The sequence below is a fragment of the Eretmochelys imbricata genome, chromosome 26 (genome assembly GCF_965152235.1).
Source record: "Eretmochelys imbricata isolate rEreImb1 chromosome 26, rEreImb1.hap1, whole genome shotgun sequence".
Classification (NCBI taxonomy): domain Eukaryota; kingdom Metazoa; phylum Chordata; order Testudines; family Cheloniidae; genus Eretmochelys; species Eretmochelys imbricata.
Genome location: NC_135597.1, coordinates 11085275 through 11106616, shown reverse-complemented (window position 1 = coordinate 11106616; position 21342 = coordinate 11085275). Strand labels below are relative to the sequence as shown.

General features: G+C 45.7%; 1 protein-coding gene across 6 annotated transcripts in view; it reads left to right on the top strand.

Annotated features, from left to right (window-relative positions):
- AAK1 (AP2 associated kinase 1) overlaps positions 1–21342 on the top strand; it is a 125846-nt gene that overhangs the window by 50636 nt on the left and 53868 nt on the right. For all 6 annotated transcript variants that reach the window (XM_077805964.1, XM_077805962.1, XM_077805961.1 and 3 more), the window contains exons 3-8: positions 1516–1634; positions 4233–4341; positions 6413–6555; positions 14998–15119; positions 16949–17030; positions 21003–21135. In XM_077805964.1, the coding sequence (XP_077662090.1) occupies positions 1516–1634; positions 4233–4341; positions 6413–6555; positions 14998–15119; positions 16949–17030; positions 21003–21135 (708 nt within the window). The remainder of the gene's footprint in view (positions 1–1515; positions 1635–4232; positions 4342–6412; positions 6556–14997; positions 15120–16948; positions 17031–21002; positions 21136–21342) is intronic.

Below are 21342 nucleotides of genomic sequence, written 5' to 3'. Positions count from 1 at the left end.
TGGTAAGGGAGCAGGGCGGGACTGGATAGAGGGCAGGGGAGTGGGGGGGGGCAGGGGTGTGGTTAGGGGTCAGGGCGGGGAACGGGGGTTGAATGGAGGCAGGGGTCCTGGGGGGCAAGTCAGGAAGGAGCGGGGGGCTTGGATGGGGTGGTGGGGGGCGGGTCAGGGGACAGGGAGAATGGATGCTTGGGTGGGGCAGGGGTCCTGGGGGAGCAGTCAGGAATGAGAGGAGGGGTTGGATGGGGCGGTAGGGGGCAGGGAACGGGGTGGTGGATGGGGTAGGAGTCCCTGGGGGGCCATCAGGGGGCGAGAAGCAGGGGGGGTTGGATGGGATGGGAGTCCTGGGGGCGGGGCACGCCTGGCTGTTTGGGGAGGCACAGCCTCCCCTAACCGGCCCTCCATACAATTTTGGAAACCCGATGTGGCCCTCAGGCCAAAAAGTTCGCCTGCCCCTGGTTTAGATCATAGCTCTTGGGGACATGGATGATCTCTTCTGTACTAAGTACAGCCCCGAGTACATTGGAGCCTGATCTCTCTTGGGGTGGGCTAAAGGAGATACTGAGTTAATGTCCAATAATACATTATTACTAGTAGCTCAGATATTTTAAGGAAATGTCTGCTATAATTTAAGCAAAAAGAAATGTCCACACATTGCTGTTAGGTTGTCATTTTGAGTATGCTGCTGTGTTCCTTTTTAATCATTGTGTATCATTTCAACAATACACTGACGGCGACTGGAATCACTGTGTCCAAATTTATGTTGATCTCTAAAAGCCAGGTTCAGAATTCTGACGAGAGAATCTCTAGTCGTCCTAATCTTGTCGAGTGGTCCAAGTAAGCAGGACTGGCCTCTTATTTCTGAGCATTGGTAATAAAGATGAAAGGCTTTCCTCATAATCCAGCTGCGTAGGTTGTAGGGGTCATGACTTCGCTAATAGTCATCACCACAGAATGAATTGCGTGATGCTTTTTAAAGCAATACCCTCCAACAATGCACAGGAGATTGCTTTGTGTTACACGTGGCAGGAATTGGGCTTCTAATGCAATTTGCAAAAGTGCTTCAAAAGCTGTAAATGCGCTCCGCTTGCGGCATTTAGTGGAGGCCATGGATGTTTCGTGGTTCTGGCTTCTGTAGAAGGCAATGCTGCTGTTTTATAGTCCAGATTTCCTCTCTATGGTGGAAACTAGTGGTGCAATAAAAGACCATGTGGCATGCTAAGTAACTCACATAATGGCTTGTTGCTATCGGTATATTCTTGACTTTGATTTCGTTTAATTGAAAATTTGCCCCTTCCGATGCTTTATTTCCCTGAAATAACCATATAAGTAGAGATAAAAGCTGCGGTGTTGGGCTGACCAAAGATACTGTCACTAAGGTGCTGAGGAGAGCTGCTGAATACCCTCCTTACTCCATGTACACCAAGGAGGCTGTGAAAACAGCTAGAAGCCAAGTGACCAGGCTTGGAAGCAAGGATCAAGGCATTTCTCCATTACTGAATGAGCTGTTTCTTGCAGGTGGATTTGCTATCGTGTTTCTGGTGAGGACTAACAATGGGATGAAATGTGCCCTGAAACGAATGTATGTCAACAATGAGCACGATTTGCAAGTCTGCAAAAGAGAGATTCAGATCATGGTAAGTCATGCTGCATTAGGGGTCCTGAAGTGTTTATGGAAAGGCATGTCATCTGGGGCCGTGATCTGTGAGTGTGGTCGACTCTCCTAGTTTTATCACAAGTCTTGCAATATTTGTGGGTTTTTTCCTTTTTTAAAATAAATAATATATATATTAAAAAAGAGAGCGCTCTTGGAATCATGTGATTTTAAGTGAGAATCTCCGCTTTCATCATTTTTCAAAGTAAGTTTCTAGCCCTTGTGGCTGTTTGAACATGTGAATCCTAAAGTTTCAAAACCCAGAAAGCAAATAAAGAACTATTTCTAAAATCTCATGGAATTTTTTTAAGCCCACCTCCTGATTTTTGGGGATCTGGGTGGGGGGCTTGACCAATGTTCTCCCTAATTTTTTACATCTATGTGGAATGAATTTTGTTACGTGCACCAATATGGAGGTGATGTGTGGCGAGGGGGAGCTGAGGGGCTCAGGGTGCAGGAGGGGGCTCAGGGCTGGGGAAGGGGGTGGGGGGCTGAGAGCTCTGGGATGGGGCTGGGGATGAGGGGTACAGGGGGGCCTCAGGGTTGGGGTGAGGGCTCCGGCAGGGGGGTGGACTCTGAGATGGGGCTGGGGATGAGGAGTTTGGGGTGCAGGCTGCCCTGGGGCTGCAGCGGGGAGAGAGGACTCCTCCCCCAGCCCTCTCTTGCCGCAGCCGCCCGGAGCCGGGGGAGAGGCACCTCTCTCTCTCTCCCCGCCTGTGCGGCCCTTGATGGCCATGCAGCTTAGAGGGAACTTAAGGTTTGACGAATGTTTCTGGAGGCTGGCAGTACTGAGCTTTGCACGGTTGAACTTGATCAGCATTTGAATGGGAGACCTCCAAGTAGAGATGAATCTGAGAGCAGTCGCTAACCTTCAGGGTTGGAGTTGGTACAAATGTTGATATGGATGTCGTCTAGTAAAAATGCGTATGCTGAGTAGCTATTACAAAGGTAACTGTAATGGCCTTGAACAGTAGTCTGGAGTATTAAAAGCAATTGATCGTATTTGTAGGCTTGTTACAGACCTAATTTAAATAGGGTGGTTAGTTATTTTTTTGCATTATCCAAACACAAGTTCAGAGGGTGTTTGTGTGCAGGGCAGGGCTGCTTCCAGGGACCTCCATCTGGGCCTCGTAGCCCTGATTTGAACGTAGCAGCTTGGGCACTAAAGTTTTTTTTGAAATGGCGATTTAAGGCTTTTTTGCTTTTTTCCTTGAGTTGCCCTAAAAGTTTTGAGCCTTATCCCATTGTGAATTCAAATCAAGTGTAGCCTTGGAAAAGGGACATGTAGGATAGAATCCCTTACCTGCAACAGTAGCAAACGTGCGTTCTCTGTAGTAACTCGTGTATTACTTTTACGGCTGCGACCCTGAACATGAGTTTCAGGAGTTACCACACCACGCGATGTAGCACAGCTTTCAAGGAGACCTCCTCTGAGCCCTAGATGATCTGGGGGCACAGCTAAGATTTGGTCTTGTATTAGATTTTTTTTTTTCCAGTTTATACTCGGAAAGTTGGTTTGCTTGCTTTTTATTTGTCCACTTCCTTCTCTTGATTGTGGAACAAAACTATCTGCATGATCTCATGTTAGTGTGGCCAAACCTGAAAAGCCACTGTAAAAGGAGTAATGCCTTACTCAGCAGGTCTGCTCCTTCTCTGCATTGTTTTATCTGTTCATGTGAAACTCTTACTTTGTGTCAGACCTGCAAAACTGACACTGCATTGGGAGAGCCAACTGGATTCTCTGCTACCTTGCACATCATCAGTTGACTCGTTAACCAAGGTCCAATGGCAGGGCCGCCCTGCAACCCCACTGTCTCCAATTTGTGCCCTCACTTACATCTGTGTTAACCCCTGGAAGCAAATAGCTGTCGCTGAGGGTAACAAGGTTGCACAGACGCAAGTGAAGGCCGAATTTGATGTGAAGCATCTTTATTACTGGTGAGGTTGCGCAAGAAGGAAAGAACCCACCTGGGCTGTCGCATCCCCAGCATGTTTGCCAACCTGGGCATTAGAAAGAAGCATCTCATGTAAGCTGCAAAAAATAGCTAGAGGTAGGACCCCCCAAAAGCCATTTTACTGTCATTCTACAGAAGAGAGCTGAACTTTTAAAAGGTCAAACTTGTTAGTTTAATCACCTACAGTTTAATCTGGGAAGGGCAAAGAGGAAACGCAGCTCGTTCTATCTGCACGAGGCAGACTGTGCCAGCAATAGCCATTTCTAGAAGTGCTTGCTCTAGGTTATGCACCCTGGAGCACCCGATCAGTGAGATGACCTGAATCTGGATCAAGCTGTTCTCGTGGGCACGCCTCTTGAGTAGAGGCACAACAGATTGCTCAGGGGGCTGAGTGACTTGCTGTTGAAGACTTCTTGCCCTAAGTCTTGCCGGACAGGAAACCAACAAAGGCAGAACTGACATTTGATTAACTTTTTCTATGTGGTGCCAATGCAAAGTGACCTGTTCCTTAATACAGGGTCTAGACAGGCCAACACTGGGAAGTCTGTACCGTACAGATCAACCTATTAAAATGTAACTGCTGTATACCTGGCTGTTTTGTGCTTTGAACGTGTCCTTTCTTACAGAGGGATCTATCCGGACACAAGAACATTGTTGGATACATTGATTCTAGTATAAACTCTGTGAGCAGTGGTGATGTGTGGGAAGTCTTGATTCTAATGGACTTTTGCCGGGGTAAGTGTTCGCTCACTGTGTGTCTCATTGAGACAAGCATCCATCTTAGAAACTCTCAAGGCACTTGTATAATAATTTTTCTTTAAGAAAACTACTGCTAGGCCCAACCCTTCCTTGGCATCAGCGAATAATTGGTAACCAAGCCAGTCGAGAATCCTGTCCCACAATAAAATGAATAGGTCTCCATTATACATGACAATAAAAATATAGAATTGCTTCCATTGGCACCTTCTTCCATTGGCAAAGATGTTTGTTGCTAGGCCTATTGATTGTCTCAGTGTTTTATTTCCATCTGCTGCTTCCACATGAAATAACCTCAGGCTTCTGAGGCCACCAGACTAAACCAATGAAATTCTCCTTTGCTTAATGTTGTGTATGAACCTTCTTGCAAGTCGCATTTTGATACAGTGTACGAGTCCGTTTCCAAATTCCCCAACTTCAAATGATTCTAACCACAGATAGATCAAAGCCTCCAGTGGGCTGGACGTTATTAAAATGAAGTGCCAGACAGAGGGGAGGGGTGAATAAAGTAACTTTTTGTATAAACAATATTGATTTCAGGCCTCCGGAATAACCCCCTAGGTCAGGCAGAGAGGTACATGAGCATTGTCAAGCAGTGAGACTCCTATGAAGACTTGATTACCACAAATCTGAAAAGGAATCTGCCAGTGTGCTATCCAAGAGAGAGGTGGATGCAATTACACATCTGTTAGATCTTTAGAGACATCTGTTGCATAGGGCTTAGAGGGAAGCTGAGGCTTTGTTTCCCGCAACGATGCTAGGGACGGAGAAGACCCGCATCCAGATGCCCTCCAGTGTCATGAAAACAATTGTACTGAAAATGCCTAGCTTGCCGAGGTGGCAAATGCTTCTAAACGTTTTAGAGAATTCTTTAAAAATATTAGATTTTCTCTTGTCACTGCTTTCCTCCTTGGCAAAGAGAGCTCATGACATCTGTCATTCTGCCTCCACACGCGGAGATCACTCTCTGATATAAGCATGAACAGTTTAAAACTGAGTTTACTGCTGTACAGTATATTCGTGTTAGACAGGTTTTGACACCTTCTGATATTTATGACTTAAATTACACTTTGCTACAAGTTTTATGGCCAAGGTTTTCAAAAGTAACTAGTGATTTTTGGGTGCTCAACTCAAAACACCTGGAAGTACCCAGACTTTCAAAGGACAGGTATGCAAATCGGGGCACCAAAAATCACTGGTCACTCACTCTCGCTCTGTCGCTTTCTCAAGGCTCTAAAATTAAAATTTTGTACAGACAATGACTTGTTTATGCTGCTCTATATGCTATATGTTGAAATGTAAGTACAATATTTATATTCCAATTGATTTATTTTATAATTAGATAAGGTAAAAGTGAGGAAGTGAGCGATTTTTCAGTAATAGTGTGTTGTGACATTTTGTATTTTTATGTCTGGTTTTGTAAGCAAGTAGTCTTTCAGTGAGGTGAAACTTGGAGGTATGCAAGCAAATCGGACTACTGAAAGGAGTACAGTAGTCTGGCAAGGTTGAGAACTGCTGGCTTAGCCCAAACTATGCATGACTAAAATGTATTTCTCTAATCTGGTGGGGGTTTTATGTCTACAGAGGCAAGAAAAGAACATGGCTGCATCAAAAACATGTTTGAATGTTGCAGTTATTTTTCCTAGTGTAGATTTGGGGGTGAGGGCACTTAGTGGAAACTTTAAATATTAGAGATGAAAATCAATAACCACTCTCAAATCACTTTCCAAACATAAATTCTCCATGTGGCGCCTCCTGACAGGTAAGGTACATAAGACACTTGATTTTACCAATGGACCAGGAGGTTACGTTGTTTGCTTAAGTGAGATGCTGACGGCCACAGGGAGAGATTTTGTCCAAAGTGGATTTGGAACTCATGAGTTCCTTGTTCCCAGGATTCTGCTCGGCCCATAAGGTCACACATGCCCCAATACCAGGCAGTTTAAAACCCAGCATGTTGGATCCCTTTGGAGAAGGTGGCTCCTTTTGACTGGTCTGTGCTTCAGCAATATGTGCAGGTCTAATTTATTTTGCTTTTTCCTCCGTTTAGGAGGCCAGGTGGTGAACCTGATGAACCAACGCTTGCAGACAGGATTCACAGAGAATGAAGTCTTGCAGATCTTTTGCGACACCTGTGAAGCCGTAGCCAGGTTGCACCAGTGTAAAACGCCTATAATCCACAGGGATCTGAAGGTAACTTGTAGATACCAATGGTATGGGGTGGAGGTGTCTGAACAACATATTCGATTGTCAACCCTTCTGGGCAAGGACTGGGTCTACCCTCTATACAACGCCTAGCACAATGGGCCCTCGCTCCCGATCAGGGACTCGTCGTATTGCCATAACATTTATATTGATGAGAAAATTTATTCATGAGTACATTCTTTGCCTATTAATAGAAAAGTCACCTTGTTTGCCAGATGTTCAACCATCTATAGATCTGCTCAAGTTATGCAGCCATTTGTGAACAACTGTCACAAAAAACCTACCAAAATCCATGAGATAAATTGTTCACCATGAATTCCAGCCACCTTTTCAGTGGAGCGTTCAGCCCGTGGGTTTTTCTGTATAACAGACCTTGCCTGAGCATGCAACTCTGACCCTCGTTTAGATGCTGCAAAACACCACAGGGTAGGGGTGAGATTTCCAGAAACATTCACCTGGCTCTGATGCCTGTTAAGAACGTGGGTCTGGATGGGACCCATCGAGGAGGCCAGTACTCAGCTGTCCAAAGCAACCTGTCTTATAATCCTGCTGATAAACGTTTCGCGCTCCAATTTAAAAAAGTTTGTTTGCTCCCACTGCTCCTATTGAAAGGCTGTTCCAGAACCTCACTCCTCTGATGGTTTAAATCCTTCTCATTTCCAGCCTGCCTTTACTCATGGCCAGCTTATATGCATTTGTTCTTGTGCCAGTGTTGTCCTGTAGCTTAAATAGGTCTTTTCTCCCTCTTTCTCTCTCCTCCTCCCCCTCCCCCCCGAATGTATTTATAGAGACCAATCATATCCCGTCACCCTTCGTTTTGCTGGGCTAAGATTGTCGAAGTCTGTGGTCAAACCCCCATTGACTTTAGTGGGAGCAGAGTCAGGCCAACGCGGAATGCTTTTCAAGTTGCCACCCTTGTGATCATGAAATAAAACACACATTCCCTGTTCCTCTCAACCAACTCCCAAAATGCCCGAATGACTTCTTCGGCCAAGAAGCAGAATCATGTGTATGTTTGAAATTCAAATATACTTCATGGATCATTTTCCATGAGCCTTAAACGGACGTTTGTTCTATGCGACAGGCCACTTTTGTAGAGAAGCTAAACAGAACATGTGCACCAAAAGGAACCAGGTAATAAGACTAAGTCAGCTAAGTGGTGTGGTTATGCTTCAGGGCACTTAACGTATTTGTGACTTATGGTGCGGTCGGTTGAAATGTGTGAAACAAATCGAATGAATGCAGTTGTAGACTGCTTTAAATTGGGGTGAGCTGATTCTGGTTTTTGACCAATTTTAGGGCCTTATTTAAAGCCCACTGAAGTCCATGGGACTCTTCCAGTAGCTTGGATAGGCAATACACATAAAAAGAGGATCCTGTTAGATAGTGACTAATCTCATACCTGCTGTTTATGTTTTGGCTTTAGTGTTGTTTAATTGTTTACAAACAAACTCTTTATCAGTATGTAGCATAGGAATAAATGATGAGATATCTGTGCTGGATTCATGAGTTAATCCTCCCCCTCTGTATACTCTGTATTATATTTGTGTGTGTATGTAATATACAGAGAGTAATAATTGAAAGTGACTGCTATGTGCTGGTTTCATATCACTAGATCATTGGTGAGGTTTCTACATCAGAAATCTTGCTCCTCTTTAATGATAAGATTACGCGTATGAGTTGAGGAAACAATCTGCCATCCTCTGCCTTGGGAAATGAACACAAAGTTTAATATTAGTTTTACTTTCGTGCCTAGAAGCACTAATCAGAGTTGCCAACCAGAAATACATAAATGCAACAAAAACACCATCCCTGCCCCAAAGAGCTTGCAGAACAGCACTTGGAGAAATCTAGATTGTGTCGGTATTGAAATAACCCAGGAAAATTTCGTTTTGCGGATACCTCCATTGCAGCTGCTGCCTATCCAGTGTCACCACAGTCTTTGGGGTTTTTCAATTTAAAAAAATAGTCTTCTTTGTATTTAAGAGCAATGAGCCTGTAAAATGTTTAAGTACACAGTTGCAGTGAATACAGTCCTCAAACTGTGAAAGGTACATTGTGGTACAACACGTATTCAGATTCTGAGCTCGTTAGCACAGGGACCATCTGTTCTGTTCTGTGTTTTTGTGCAGCACGTAACACAGTGGGACCCTGGGCCATGACTGGGGTCCCTAGGTGCTGCCGCAGTGCAGATGATGATACAATATTCGGTCAAAGCGCTTGGGGGAGGCAAATATAATGAAACAGAAGAGCAGTCGGGGTGGGGGAGGGGGAGGAAGCCTCCCTTAAGAAAAGGGGAATAAACTTAAAGCCAGATCAATCCACAAATACAATCAAATTGTTCCTTCTGACCTTTATATTTATTCATCTCATGGGGTTTTGGTTCATGTCAACCATTGTGTTGTGCAAGGCTTCAGGGTGCCTGTCCAAGATATTGAATTGTTTTTGGTAGTTCATGACGCTTCACGATGATGCTCATATTTTCGTCACATTTGATGCTGTGCACCAGATTCTGATGCTACTTGCTTAGCACTGTCCTTCTCAAGGTAGTCTCATTGATTGCAGTGTGGAAAGGGTGTCCGAATATGACCATATATAAAATTTTAAAAGTTCCCCCTCTGTAAAATGGGGATAATGACATAGGTGCTAGGACTAGGGGGGCTGCCGCGCCCTCTGGCTTGAAGTGGTTTCCATCATATACAGGGTTTACAGTTTGGTTCAATGGCTCTCAACACCCCGCTATACAAATTGTTCTAGCACCCCCGATAATAATACTGACCTCCTTCGTAAAGCAATTTGAGATCAACAGGTGATGAGCTAGGTGCTATGTATGTGTTCATTTACTCTTAAAGACTCCATATTGTGAACACAATTCTAGCTGAATACAATGAGACTTCATTGGCACAGCAAGTTATACCAGTCTTGCCAAAGTGTAGGAGAAGACAGGAAACTCCCCCCTCACCCCCCAAGGGTGTCGGTGACCCTGACCCCCTCAGGTTCGGGAAACGCACTGTATGTGGGGTTGGAGCCCTTGTGTCCTTTGTCAATCTGTTAGTTCCCAAAGGGATGGCAGCCTGCTGTGGAGCACAAAGCCATCTCTTTGTATTTGGGATACACATTTACAGCCGTACTGTGTATACTTACATATAATCCAATAACTGGCATTGTGTGTGTATTCATATAGGTGCATACTTATTACCACCAGGCATTTCAAAACATGTTTCAAGTTTCCATTTGAGTAAGAGCATCTCCAGCATGGTTCTGAGGCGTTCATTCACGTCCGGCTCACTTGCAGACTGGACTGGGTGTTCTCTAATGCTTTCTGTTCCTTCAGATCTCTCTGCTGCAGATCCCCCTGGTTATACAGTGAAACCTGTTTAGGGAAAATGTAGTCTTCATGCCTAAAAGAGAGCAAGTCTTCCCTGAAAACTTCAGTTTTAGGGACCCAAAGAGGTGGGTGGTAGGAGAATCCGAGCAAGTATTACCATGATAATATCTCCAGTGTTAGGGGGCTTATTCCTTCACCCACTTACTTCCCTGGTCCTTCTCGCATGAACAGAGAGCAACAATACCCAAAGTCCAAAGGTGCAAACAATTCAATGTTTATTGGGGTGAACTTCCAGCAAGCATGATTCCAGTTTCCTTCCTTAGTGTCCCCCTTCCCAGCTCTGACACCACAGAGCCTTACACCTGTGTACCTGTTCCCATTCCTGCCCTTAGCCAAACATGATTCCAATTTCCCCACCCCATTCCCTGTTCCCATTCTCCCTCTCACACACACACACACACACACACACACACACACACACACACACACACACACACACACACACACACACACACACACACTTCCTGACTGCAGACTATACAGTAAAACTTGAGTTCTGCTTAGCTATACCTTAGCCAATCATTTTCATGAAATTTTACTAACCAATCCTAAGATATTGTAACATGATTACGTAACCAATTATATCCCACCACCTTCATTAGTTTACACCCAGCAAAATTAATTATACAGCAGACAGGAACAATCACAGAACTTGTGTTCAAATAAATTGGTTAGTCTCTAAGGTGCCACAAGTCCTCCTTTTTCTTTTTGCGAATACAAACTAACACGGCTGCTACTCTGAAACCAGCGTTAGCATGGTTCTCCAACTAGGAGTCCGGAGCCACGAGCAGGTTTTGGGGGGCTGCCAAGCAGGGCCAGAATTCCACTTGCTGGGGCCCAAGGTAGAAAGCCGAAGCACCACTGCATGGGGCTGAAGCCCTGGGCCCTGAGGCCCGTCACCCAGGGCTGAAGCCGAAGCCTGAGCAATGTAGCTTTGTGGGGGCCCCTGTGCTATGGGGTCCCGGGCAATTGCCCTACTTGCGACCCCCTAATACCGACCGTGGCTTTTATACACAGAAAACCAGTTGTGGCACAGGTGAGCCGTGGAGTTTTTACAGGGGGGTGGGCTTAGAAAGAAAAAGGATTGAGAACCTCTGCTTTCCATAGTTCCTGCACGGGCAGTTGTTTGTATAACTTGTCAATATTCAGCCTCCCCTTCTTCTTCTTCTTCTTCAGCTCGATGTGACTCTTGCTTTTTCTAAAGCACAGGTCAGTTCCACGCTCCCTTTAATGATAAGCCACATGCTCTTTCAAACGATACTTCTGTTTAGTCCAAGCCCATTCCAAACTCCAGACTTGCAAAGGAGGCTGGATTGACAGAGGTACTACTTGTTTCTCTTGTAGCAGAGATGCAGCAGGTGATTGTAAAACCCCGCTCTGATCAATTCAGATAATGATGGTGAGCTAAACACAGTCTCTCTCGGCCTGATTGAGCTATGGAATAATTGGAATCTGTTTGCTGGCATACTAATATTATGGATTTCTGGTTGGTTTGTTTTTTGTTTTGTTTTTTAAATACAGTAACACTAATCCTCTGAATGTCATACTTCCAATGCAGTATGACTAGGCAGACTGAGTCTCTGCTGGACAACTGTGCATCTGATTTATTCTCCCCCGTTCCCCAGCTCACCACCTAGAAAAATCTGTCTCGGGGTGTGTGTGGGTTTTTTTGTGTGGTGTTTTTTTTATGGCTTCTGTGTTCAGCCCAGAGATGTATATTTGTTGAAACTTGACTATAATAATTAAGCATTATCTTGGCCACGGTGATAGTATGCCAGAATCATAATATTTCCACAGGCTATGGTGGTGTGCAGTGGTTTTTGCTATAAAATATTACAGTAAAACTGTAACTAGTGGGGGGGGGGGGGTTTGTGGGGGGGTGTTAATATTTGGATGCCTAGCTTGAGACACCTTAAAGGGCCCTGTTCAGAAAGCACTGAGCACCCATGCTCTGAAAATCCGCCCCTTTCAAGGTGTCTCAGTCAAGTACCCAAATATTAAAGCACCTCAGTTGCATCCGATGAAGTGAGCTGTAGCTCACGAAAGCTCATGCTCAAATAAATTGGTTAGTCTCTAAGGTGCCACAAGTACTCCTTTTCAGATCACTTAGTTAGATTTGAAAATTTTAGGCCATATTAAGTGCAACATGCAAGGTCTGAAGCTATGGCTTTCTTTAGAGATGTAGGCAATAGGTGCCTATTACTTGTCAACTAAAGAAAATACGGATCTATCCCACTTCCTCTGCCCCGTTACCTTTTCTCTCGCTGCATTAGCAGGGACCAGTAGCTGCCTCTGAGTCAAAGTCAAAGGCTATGTCCCTCGGCTAATGAGGCCAAAGCAACCCACAGCTTTCCCGCATCTGTCTCTGTTTTGGAGTGTAAATGTCTGATGGTAGAACCGCTGAGCTCCCACTGACTTCAGCGCTCAGCGTCGGTAATAATCTGGCCCCGGTTGTCGAGTTCGTTGACTTGAACGAAAGCGCCTCCTGCCTGGTGTTGAAACAGACCGTCCATTCTGTTGGCCCACCAGTCAGCAACAGTCATACATTTCTCATCAGAAACACTTTATTTTCTTTGGAAGTTATTGAAAGGGGGTCGGAAGAAAGCTGCATGTTAAGAGCCCGATGCCACCATAATCAACCTTGCTAGATGCTTCAGAGTAGGAATTCTCAGCAAGCTGAAGTGGAGGGGCTCTCCAGAAAACGTTTGCCGGACGTTTGCCTGGAATAAGGAATAACTCGAACGTAGCGCTACTAGGTAGAACGGTGTACAGTGCATTATTCAAAGCAGATGGATGTCAGGGGAGGGGCGGGGGTGTTACGAGCATGGATTAAGCAAGCCAGCACATTTTCTTTCCCAGCCGCAATTGCTGTAGGCTTTATTTTCTTCTGCTGCTTAAAATGCTCCATTTTCTTTTTAGATCATCTTTGAAGGGAAGCCCCTTTTTTAAAACCGTTTTATTAGCTAATATTGGCTACAATGGCATTGGATGTCTGAAGCAGTGTATCTTCTGTATCCGTGTGTCCTCCAGTCCCAAGGTATCTGAGCGCCTCTCAGGGCCTTAATATGGTTCTCCTCACAACAGCCCTGTGAGGTGGTGCAGTGCTCCTCTCCCCATTGGTACAGATGGGGTTCTGAGGCGTAGAGAAGCCAAGTGACTTTCCCAAGGTGTCTCAGTCTGTGGCGGAGTGGAGAATTGAACAGACGTCTCCTGAACCTAGGTTAGCGTCCAAACCCTGGCCTATCCTTCTTCCTCTCTTTCTCTGCCTCCATCTGTGTTGAAAGGGCGAAGGGTGAGGAAGGCAATGACTCTACTGGTTTGAAATGACACCTGGATAATCGCAGTGTTTTGGCAATATTTAAATATTGGGAGTAGCTAGAGACAAACCCTGTGCCCATCATAGATGTTTCAGTATCCAGTTGTATGGCTTTGGCCTAACAAATACCACTTGTAAGTGCTAGGCCTTTTGGCAGCCTGCATGACAATCAAGCTGGATAAAATTCAGTGACAATCCTGTGATCAACGTAGCCGGTGGTTGGGAAAGAAACTGAGGAACTGGGCTTAATCTAATGGGTCTAGTTCTGCAAGCTGTTTTGTGGGGAAGACAATGCTCGAGAGGGCTGGAGTCCGTGTTGGTCATTGGCTGACGCGCTCTGATAGCAGATCTATGGTGTATATACGTTGTGTGCTCAGATATTATTTTTTTAGTTTTTACCATACTTGGTACCCTATATTTTCTATGCAGAACTTGTATAAACACAGATTTTTAAAAATGACTAGTTATTTTTGACCTTGAGGCACCTTGAAAGGGTCCTGATTTTTTGGTTTTTTCTTTCCCCATAGACAGGAGATGCTAAGCACCTCCTGACAATCAGGTCCCTCTTAGACATCTCCTGTTGAGCACACCCAATTAAAATCCACTATTGAAAATGTAGATCATAGCACTTGCAATATGTTTAGGCACTTTAGACAACTAAGACACAGTCACTGTCCTGAAGAATTGACTGTCTTAATAGAGACAATACAATCTGGGGGGGGCTGAGGGGAATGAAAAGGAGGAGGGATAGCTCAGTGGTTTAAGCATTGGCCTGCTAAACCCAGGGTTGTGAGTTCAATCCTTGAGGGGGCCATTTAGAGATCTGGGGCAAAAACTGGGGATTGGTCCTGCTTTGAGAAGGGGTTGGACTAGATGACCTCCTGAGGCCCCGTCCAACCCTGAGATTCTATGAAAAGAGACATGAAGGGGAAGGGAAGATGGTGTTCTAGTAGCAACTGTGTGATTTTCCCCCGCCCCGCCCCACCCCACCCCAAGGTGTGCACGGGTCTTGATGGTTTACATGGCTATTCTTCCCCTCTTTTTATTTTAAGACTGTTTCTATTTCAAACTTATCTAGTACGTGTGCTTTCCAAGGGGAGCCGCGGGGACAAAAGGTGTATCTGGCTTCAAGACGAAGCTTGATAAGTTTATAGAGGGGATGGTATGATGGGATAGCCTAATTTTGGCATTTCATTGATCTTTGGCTGTTAGCGTAAAGATGCCCAATGACCTATGATGGGATGTTAGATGAGGTGGGATCTGAGTTGCTACAGAGAATTCTTTCCTGGGTGTCTCGCTGGTGAGTCTTGCCCACGTGCTCAGGGTTTAGCTGATCACCATATTTGGGGTCAGGAAGGAATTTTCCTCCAGGGCAGATTGGCAGAGGCCCTGGGGGTTTTTTGCCTTCCTCCGTAGTGTGGGCACAGGTCACTTGCTGGAGGATTCTCTGGTCCTTGAAGTCTTTAAACCACGATTTGAGGACTTCAGTAACTCAGACATAAGTTAGGGGTTTGTTACAGGAGTGGATGGGTGAGACTCTGTGGCCTGCGTTGTGCAGGAGGTCAGACTAGATGATCCGAATGGTCCCTTCTGACCTTAAAGTTTGAGTCGGAGTGTGCTGTAGAATCTAAAAAAACCAATATTCATGTTGCTGTGGCTATAGAAAATGAGGAGAAATCTTGTTTAATGCAAAGAAATGGATGTGTTTTGTGTGCAATGCTTTTAGGTTGAAAATATCCTGCTCCATGATCGTGGCCATTATGTCCTGTGTGACTTCGGAAGTGCCACCAACAAATTCCAGAACCCTCAAACCGAAGGAGTGAATGCAGTAGAAGAGGAGATCAAGAAGTAAGTGTCTGTCTCTCTACACCAATATGTTGACTGCCGTCTCCAATTGGTCCATGATGCCAGCCTCCATCACCCACCTGCTAAAGTTTCAAACAAACTCCTTTATGCTTTCTCCCATGCTGCCCCTCACACTTCTAAACCTCCCCAAAGCTACCTCATTATTCTCCCTCTGAGCTCTCCTTAAAACTCTCCTTTGTCACGATACCTACCAAAAAACCATGACCACCATTAGGCTGCTGGTGTGCTGGGACCACTGTCTGTCTGTCATGGTAACCAATATTGTCTCATTGTTTCCCCGACAGTTTATCTGTATCCATCTGTTGTCTCTTGTCTGAAACGTAGACTGTAAGCTATTTGGGGTAGGGCCTGTCTTTTTGTTCTGTGTTTATGTAGCACCTAGCACAATAGGGCCCTGATTCTAGCCTGGTGGTGGTGGTGATGCTAACCTGTGCATAGGTTTAAGCATGGTAGTTTGGATGCTTTGCGGATGAGGAAACAAATTACTCCAGAAAGCCAGGAAGTTGCTTTAGGACTAATAGAACCCTTGTATTGACAGATACTGATCAGCTCAGTGGTCTATATCATGGGGGTCAGTATGTCTCGGCTCCTCTCTCCCGGGGTTGCCTGCGCTGCGAGGCAATGAACACGACAAAATAATCCCTGACCACCCTAGATGACTCGTACAGTTGCCTTAAAAAAAAAAAAAAAATGCAGCATTGGGCTCTGAAAAGAGGCCCAAGTGCTCTTCTGAGGTTCGAAAGGTGGCGGCTGCAAAGTGTGGTCCCGAGGAAGCTGTTAAAAGGGGAGAGAAGTTGGGTGATCCTGAGTCAGGGAGAAGGTGGTGGAGGGAAGATACGTGGGTAAAGGAAGGGACAGAGAATGGGGGACCTGGGGTCTCGTATAGCCTAAAATCTCTATTGAAAACTCTTTGATTACTCTAACACGCCCTGACTATAAATCACATGCTAGGAATTGCATGGGAATGACTAAACCCTGTGAAAAGTGAGTCTGTCCTGCCTCTCATATGTACAGCCTTTTGACTTAGATTTTATAGTGCTCCTAATCTTGCAAAGCAGTCCAAGCCTGTTTGCGCACTTATTGCTAAGCTTGCAAAAGAAGCCAGCCCTTTGCCACACCCTTTCATAATCAAGGTAAATAGCACACAAGACCACAGCATCCTTAAACCACCTTCAGACAAAACCTCATTATTAGGGATCTTTTAGACTGTGTCTGACTTTTGCCAGTACTTTAGTTACAACTGGTGCAGTTTTCAATTACCATTTGTTTTTATAAAGTAATTTTCCTCCTGTTCACAATACCTCTGAGCAGAACTCCCAGCATGGAAGCCTATTTATTAGAAGCCACGCTTTCAGTTACGATGACTGGATTTTGTCCAAAGCCCCGGGAGTGAGGACAGTGCAAGGGACATGCAGCTAACAACCAATGTGGAATAGCAAGTTAACATTCTGAATTTGTGAACGTTACTAGCTCTGGTTTTTAAGAGATTTGGACTTTTTGAGAGCAAACTCTTGGCTGTTAAAAGGATCTTGCAGTAGCCTTCATTTCCCTGGGAAGTTTGTGGGAGTTAATTTTTTTTCTTTTATAACCAGCTTCATTCTATCCTGTAAAATACTTCAACCTATAAAATGCATTAGAAATCCTTTTGCTGGTTTAGAACTTGAGCACCTAGTGCATTTCTATTATAGAAAAGTGAAATTTGAATTGTTGGGGTGTGGGGAAGGGAATCCTTTGCAATTAAAACAAATGGATTTCCTTCCCCAACTCGCTACCCTGTGACTTCAATTAACTAACAAAGCTTTTTGTTGTAGGTACACGACACTGTCCTATAGAGCACCAGAAATGGTCAACCTGTATAGCGGCCAACTTATTACTACAAAAGCAGATATATGGGTATGTATGAAACCCACTCAAAAGTTACATAATTGACTTGCAGCCTTGGGGGGGTGGGAAAAACAAAACTTTGATTACTTGATAACTATTGGATATACCTAAACAGTTATTTACATATACATCTCTACCCCGATATAACATGACCCAATATAACACAAATTCGGATATAACGTGGTAAAGCAGCGCTCTGGGGGGGCAGGGTTGCGCGCTCCGGCACGCCGCTCTGAGCGGCGTGTTAAGGATGCCAGGCCAGGGCCGAGGGGTTGGATAAGGGGCAGAGGGTCTTGGGGGAGGGGCGGTCAAGGAGCAGGGTGGGTTGGCTGGTTCGGCGGTTCTGGGAGTGGGGCAGTCGGGGAACGGGGGCGTTGGATAGGGTGTGGGAGTCCCAGGGGCCTGGCAGGGGGTGTGGATAGGGGTGGGGCAGTCAGGGAGCGGGGGGGGTTGGGTAGGGGTGGAGGTCTTGGGGGTGATTAGGGACTGGGGGGGTCTCTAGAGGGGGCAGTCAGGGGATAAGGAGCAGGGGGGCTTAGATGGGGGTGGGGTCTTGGGGGGGTGGTTAGGGGCAGGAGGGTCTCTGTAGGGGGCAGTTGGGACAAGGAGCGGGAGGGGTTGGATGGGTCGGGGGTTCTGAGGGGTCAGTCGGGGCAGGAAGTGACTATTAATAATGGAAATGCTCGAGGCCAAAGCAAGTTCGATATAATGCGGTTTCACCTATAACGCGGTAAGTGTGTGTTTTTTGGTTTTTTTTTGTTTTTGTTTTTTTGGCTCCTGAGGACCGCGTTCTATCTGGGTAGAGGTGTATATTTTTTGACTAAGTTCTGCATAGAGAGAGGCTCCATTTGATCTTTGTGTTGTGTTATTTCAAATGACGGGGCCAGCTGATGAAACATGATTGCGTCTCTGTTCTGCATCCTCTTGTGATGCTTTAATTCAGAGATGTATGAAATTCACTGGTTGCAGTTGTACCCCCTCTCCACCCCCCGACTGGAACAGATCCAAAGCTGCACCTGATTGTGGGTCTCAGCCACGCAAAATCAAAGCTATACTGTTTGTGTTTGTGTTTTTTAAAAAGTCTGACATGGGTTCCTACCCAAGACAGTAACTTGGCCCTGGATTCCCAAACCTGACCAGATTTTTTCCTCACTAAGATTTTGCAGTGCTCGGTTTCTGGCGATGACGTCCAAACCTGTTTGTGACTTGCTGTCCTGTTGAAGGTGCAATGTGACGGTTGAGCAATGTGCAGCCGTATAACCTAATAAAAATAAAGGCAGCTTATCTTCACATCAGAAAGAGTGGTGGGGGGAAAGAGAAGAGAATCCTGTCTCTGTCCCAGCGGAACAGTGATTCTGCAGAAGTGATGAATGGAATGGCTTAGTTTAAACGTTACCCTTGGGTGTAGCTAAATGCTTTGGAAAGTTCTGAGTTAGATAACCGTCAGGCAGTAACCGGTGTATAAGAGTTGAACTGTAGCCTCAACAACTGCTCTGCATACACAGCTCAATGTATATGAGAGGAAGAAAAACTGGGCACAGTATATGCAAGAGGCCATTTTCCTAGCTACGAGCGCCGTCCAGCAAAAGCCTGCATGCACCCAGAGTCCTACTGAGCTTTTCATTCTTTGGTGTTTAATGGGAGCCGCTGTAGGACTGGGGCCTATGTGTTGTGAGGAGCCTCTGGCTTGGGAGGCAGTGTGGCCTAGTGGATAGGGCACTGGACTGGGAGTTGACTGGAAGCTGCACGGATGTGGCAGCATAAAAGGGAGCCAATCCGGGGAGAACTGTTCCAATGCAGCCTCTGTGTAGGGCAGCTCCCTGCGAGCTCCAGCGTAAGGGGCAGCCCTGGGGTGGCTCTGCCAGCCAGAGACAGCCTAAAATGGCCCCCTTCAGTAGATGGAAAGCAGGGGGGCACAAAACTTAATGCCGCCATAGCACCTCCTGGGCAGAATTACTCCCCAGGTTCTATTTCTGGCTCCGCTACCGACATGCTGTTTGACCCTGGCCCAGACCCTTAGTGTGTGTGTTCTTACCATCCTTTGTTTTGCCTGTCTCCTCAGAGCGTATCCTTTCTGGGGCAGGGCCTGGCTCTTGGGGCAGGTCTATGCCTCAGACCTCTGCCAGAATAGCTCTGTCAGGAGCAGGATGAGGTGTGATCCCTGTTTGGCTCGGGGAGAAAGGGGCATGCCCTACGAAGCACGGCATTGCTGATATAGTTGCGTCCATCCTAGGAGCACTTTGCCAGTCTAGTATACAGTATACTCCTGATTAACAAACCCTATTGTCAAACCTCCACGTTTTCTGAACCCTTCCTTGCCCCTGAGCAGGAGATACATGAAATACATTTGGGGGGAGCGGGGAGAGAAGGGATTTGGATAATGCAGAGGCTCAGATAACAGAACAGACCCAGGGCCAGGGCTGTAAGGAGGACAATGAACCTGTGGCTGTGTGGGAGGTCCTCCTGTGGCAGCCAGCCTTCCGCAGCCCCTCTGTTGCAGGAGCAAGTGAGCAGGGCAGAGCAGAGACCATTGGCCAGGATTGTGAGTACAAGCCCCCTGTCCACAGAAGAAGCCACCCTGCTGCTGAACAGCTCCTGCCCTCTCGATTGCCTGAATTCCCAATTACCCGAATACAATCCATGTTCCCCCCCCCCCCCGGCTCCCATTTGTCCAATTATAATCTGGCAATTCCCTGAGACCATCCTGCTTTTTTTAACCTCCTTTCCATTGTATTTCACCTACTACTCTCTGTTTTCAAGTAATACAAATTTACTTTGGCCTTGTCTACACACAGATTCAGTTCAGGTGGAACTATTTTGGTTAGGGCTGTCACATTTTAGCAGTACAACTCCCAGCATGGACTCAATTGATACCAGTATCCAAGCGCTCATACTGGTCTAGCTTCAGGGAACTCTTATATTCATAGAACTGCATCTACACTACGGGCTTGTCTGCACAAACCATCAATTTGTGACAAGCCTGGGCATGAATCTATCCTGGGCTAGCCTGTTGCAGACTAACCGTCTATATGGACCCAGTTCATGCACATTAGCAGTTTAATATGCTTAGATTTAGTCCCTTAGATAAGAGGACTAAGTCTGTCGATCTGCTTCGACCATCAGCAGAGTCCGCACGGACAGTTAGAGGAAGGCAGGCTAGTGTGGGGTAGATTCACGCGCCAGCTTGCCGCCAGCTAAATGTGCATGTAGATAAGCCCTAAAAGGGTTTAGCCAGTTTGTTTATCCCGGTGTGTTTAAAGCTTTCTAGGGTAGATAAGGCCTCCCTCTTTTCGGGACTGTGTGGAGCGTTTTAAAAGTAGCTTGCAGCTGTGACTAGACCTTGACCTAATCAGTCTGATTTATGACAACAGAAATTTCTCTGGTCAGAGAAATCCTTGTAGACAAAATCCTCAGCCATAAGAGAATCTCTGTACTGTGGAACTGTTCTTTCTACTCCAAACAGCCCTCCCCACAACGGGGAACAGTGGCAAATGTGGATGAAGAGTTTATATGATTGAAGCTCCTACAACCTTTTGGCCTCCTACTCGGCCCAACACATCTGAAGTATATTTAAATGAATTTGAAGTAGGGACCAAGTAGCCATATCTCAATCTCCTTCATATACATATTGATATGTGGACTGAGGCAGTGTTGTGGCTAATAATGCGTGTGATCTATCTTAGGTACTTATCTGCCCTCCATTTTCATAGTATCCGATCACCTCATGTTGTTTTAAGGTATTTATCCTCCTGTCCAGTAGGGAAGTGCGATTATCCCCGTGTTACAGATTGGGAACTCTGATACAGAGAGGCTAAATGACTTGACCAAGGTCATGCAGGAAACCTGTGGCAAAGCAAGGATTGAACCTGGTTCTCCCGAGTCCCAGGCTAGTGCTCTGACCATTGGGCCATCCTTCCTCTTTAATCTATGATGGCAGTAGTTACTGTTTAAATATTTCTTTCTGTTCTTTCCTCTCTTTAGGCCCTTGGTTGTTTACTGTACAAATTGTGTTACTTTACTTTACCCTTTGGGGAGAGTCAGGTGGCAATTTGTGATGGAAACTTCACCATTCCAGACAACTCTCGCTACTCCCAAGACATGCACTGTCTCATACGTGAGTATATCCGTTTCAATAGCAGAGTTTTGGTTTCATGTTCCAAATGAAGTTTTTCTAATTCCCAATTATTAGAGCTAAGGAACTGGAGTATGGTCTCTCTTCCAAAAAGATTTGTTCACATGCAAGGATGAAGTGAATGAGTTTACAGTAATTTAGAAGATGGCTGTGCCAAAGATGGTTATAATAGCAGAGTTTCTATTTGGA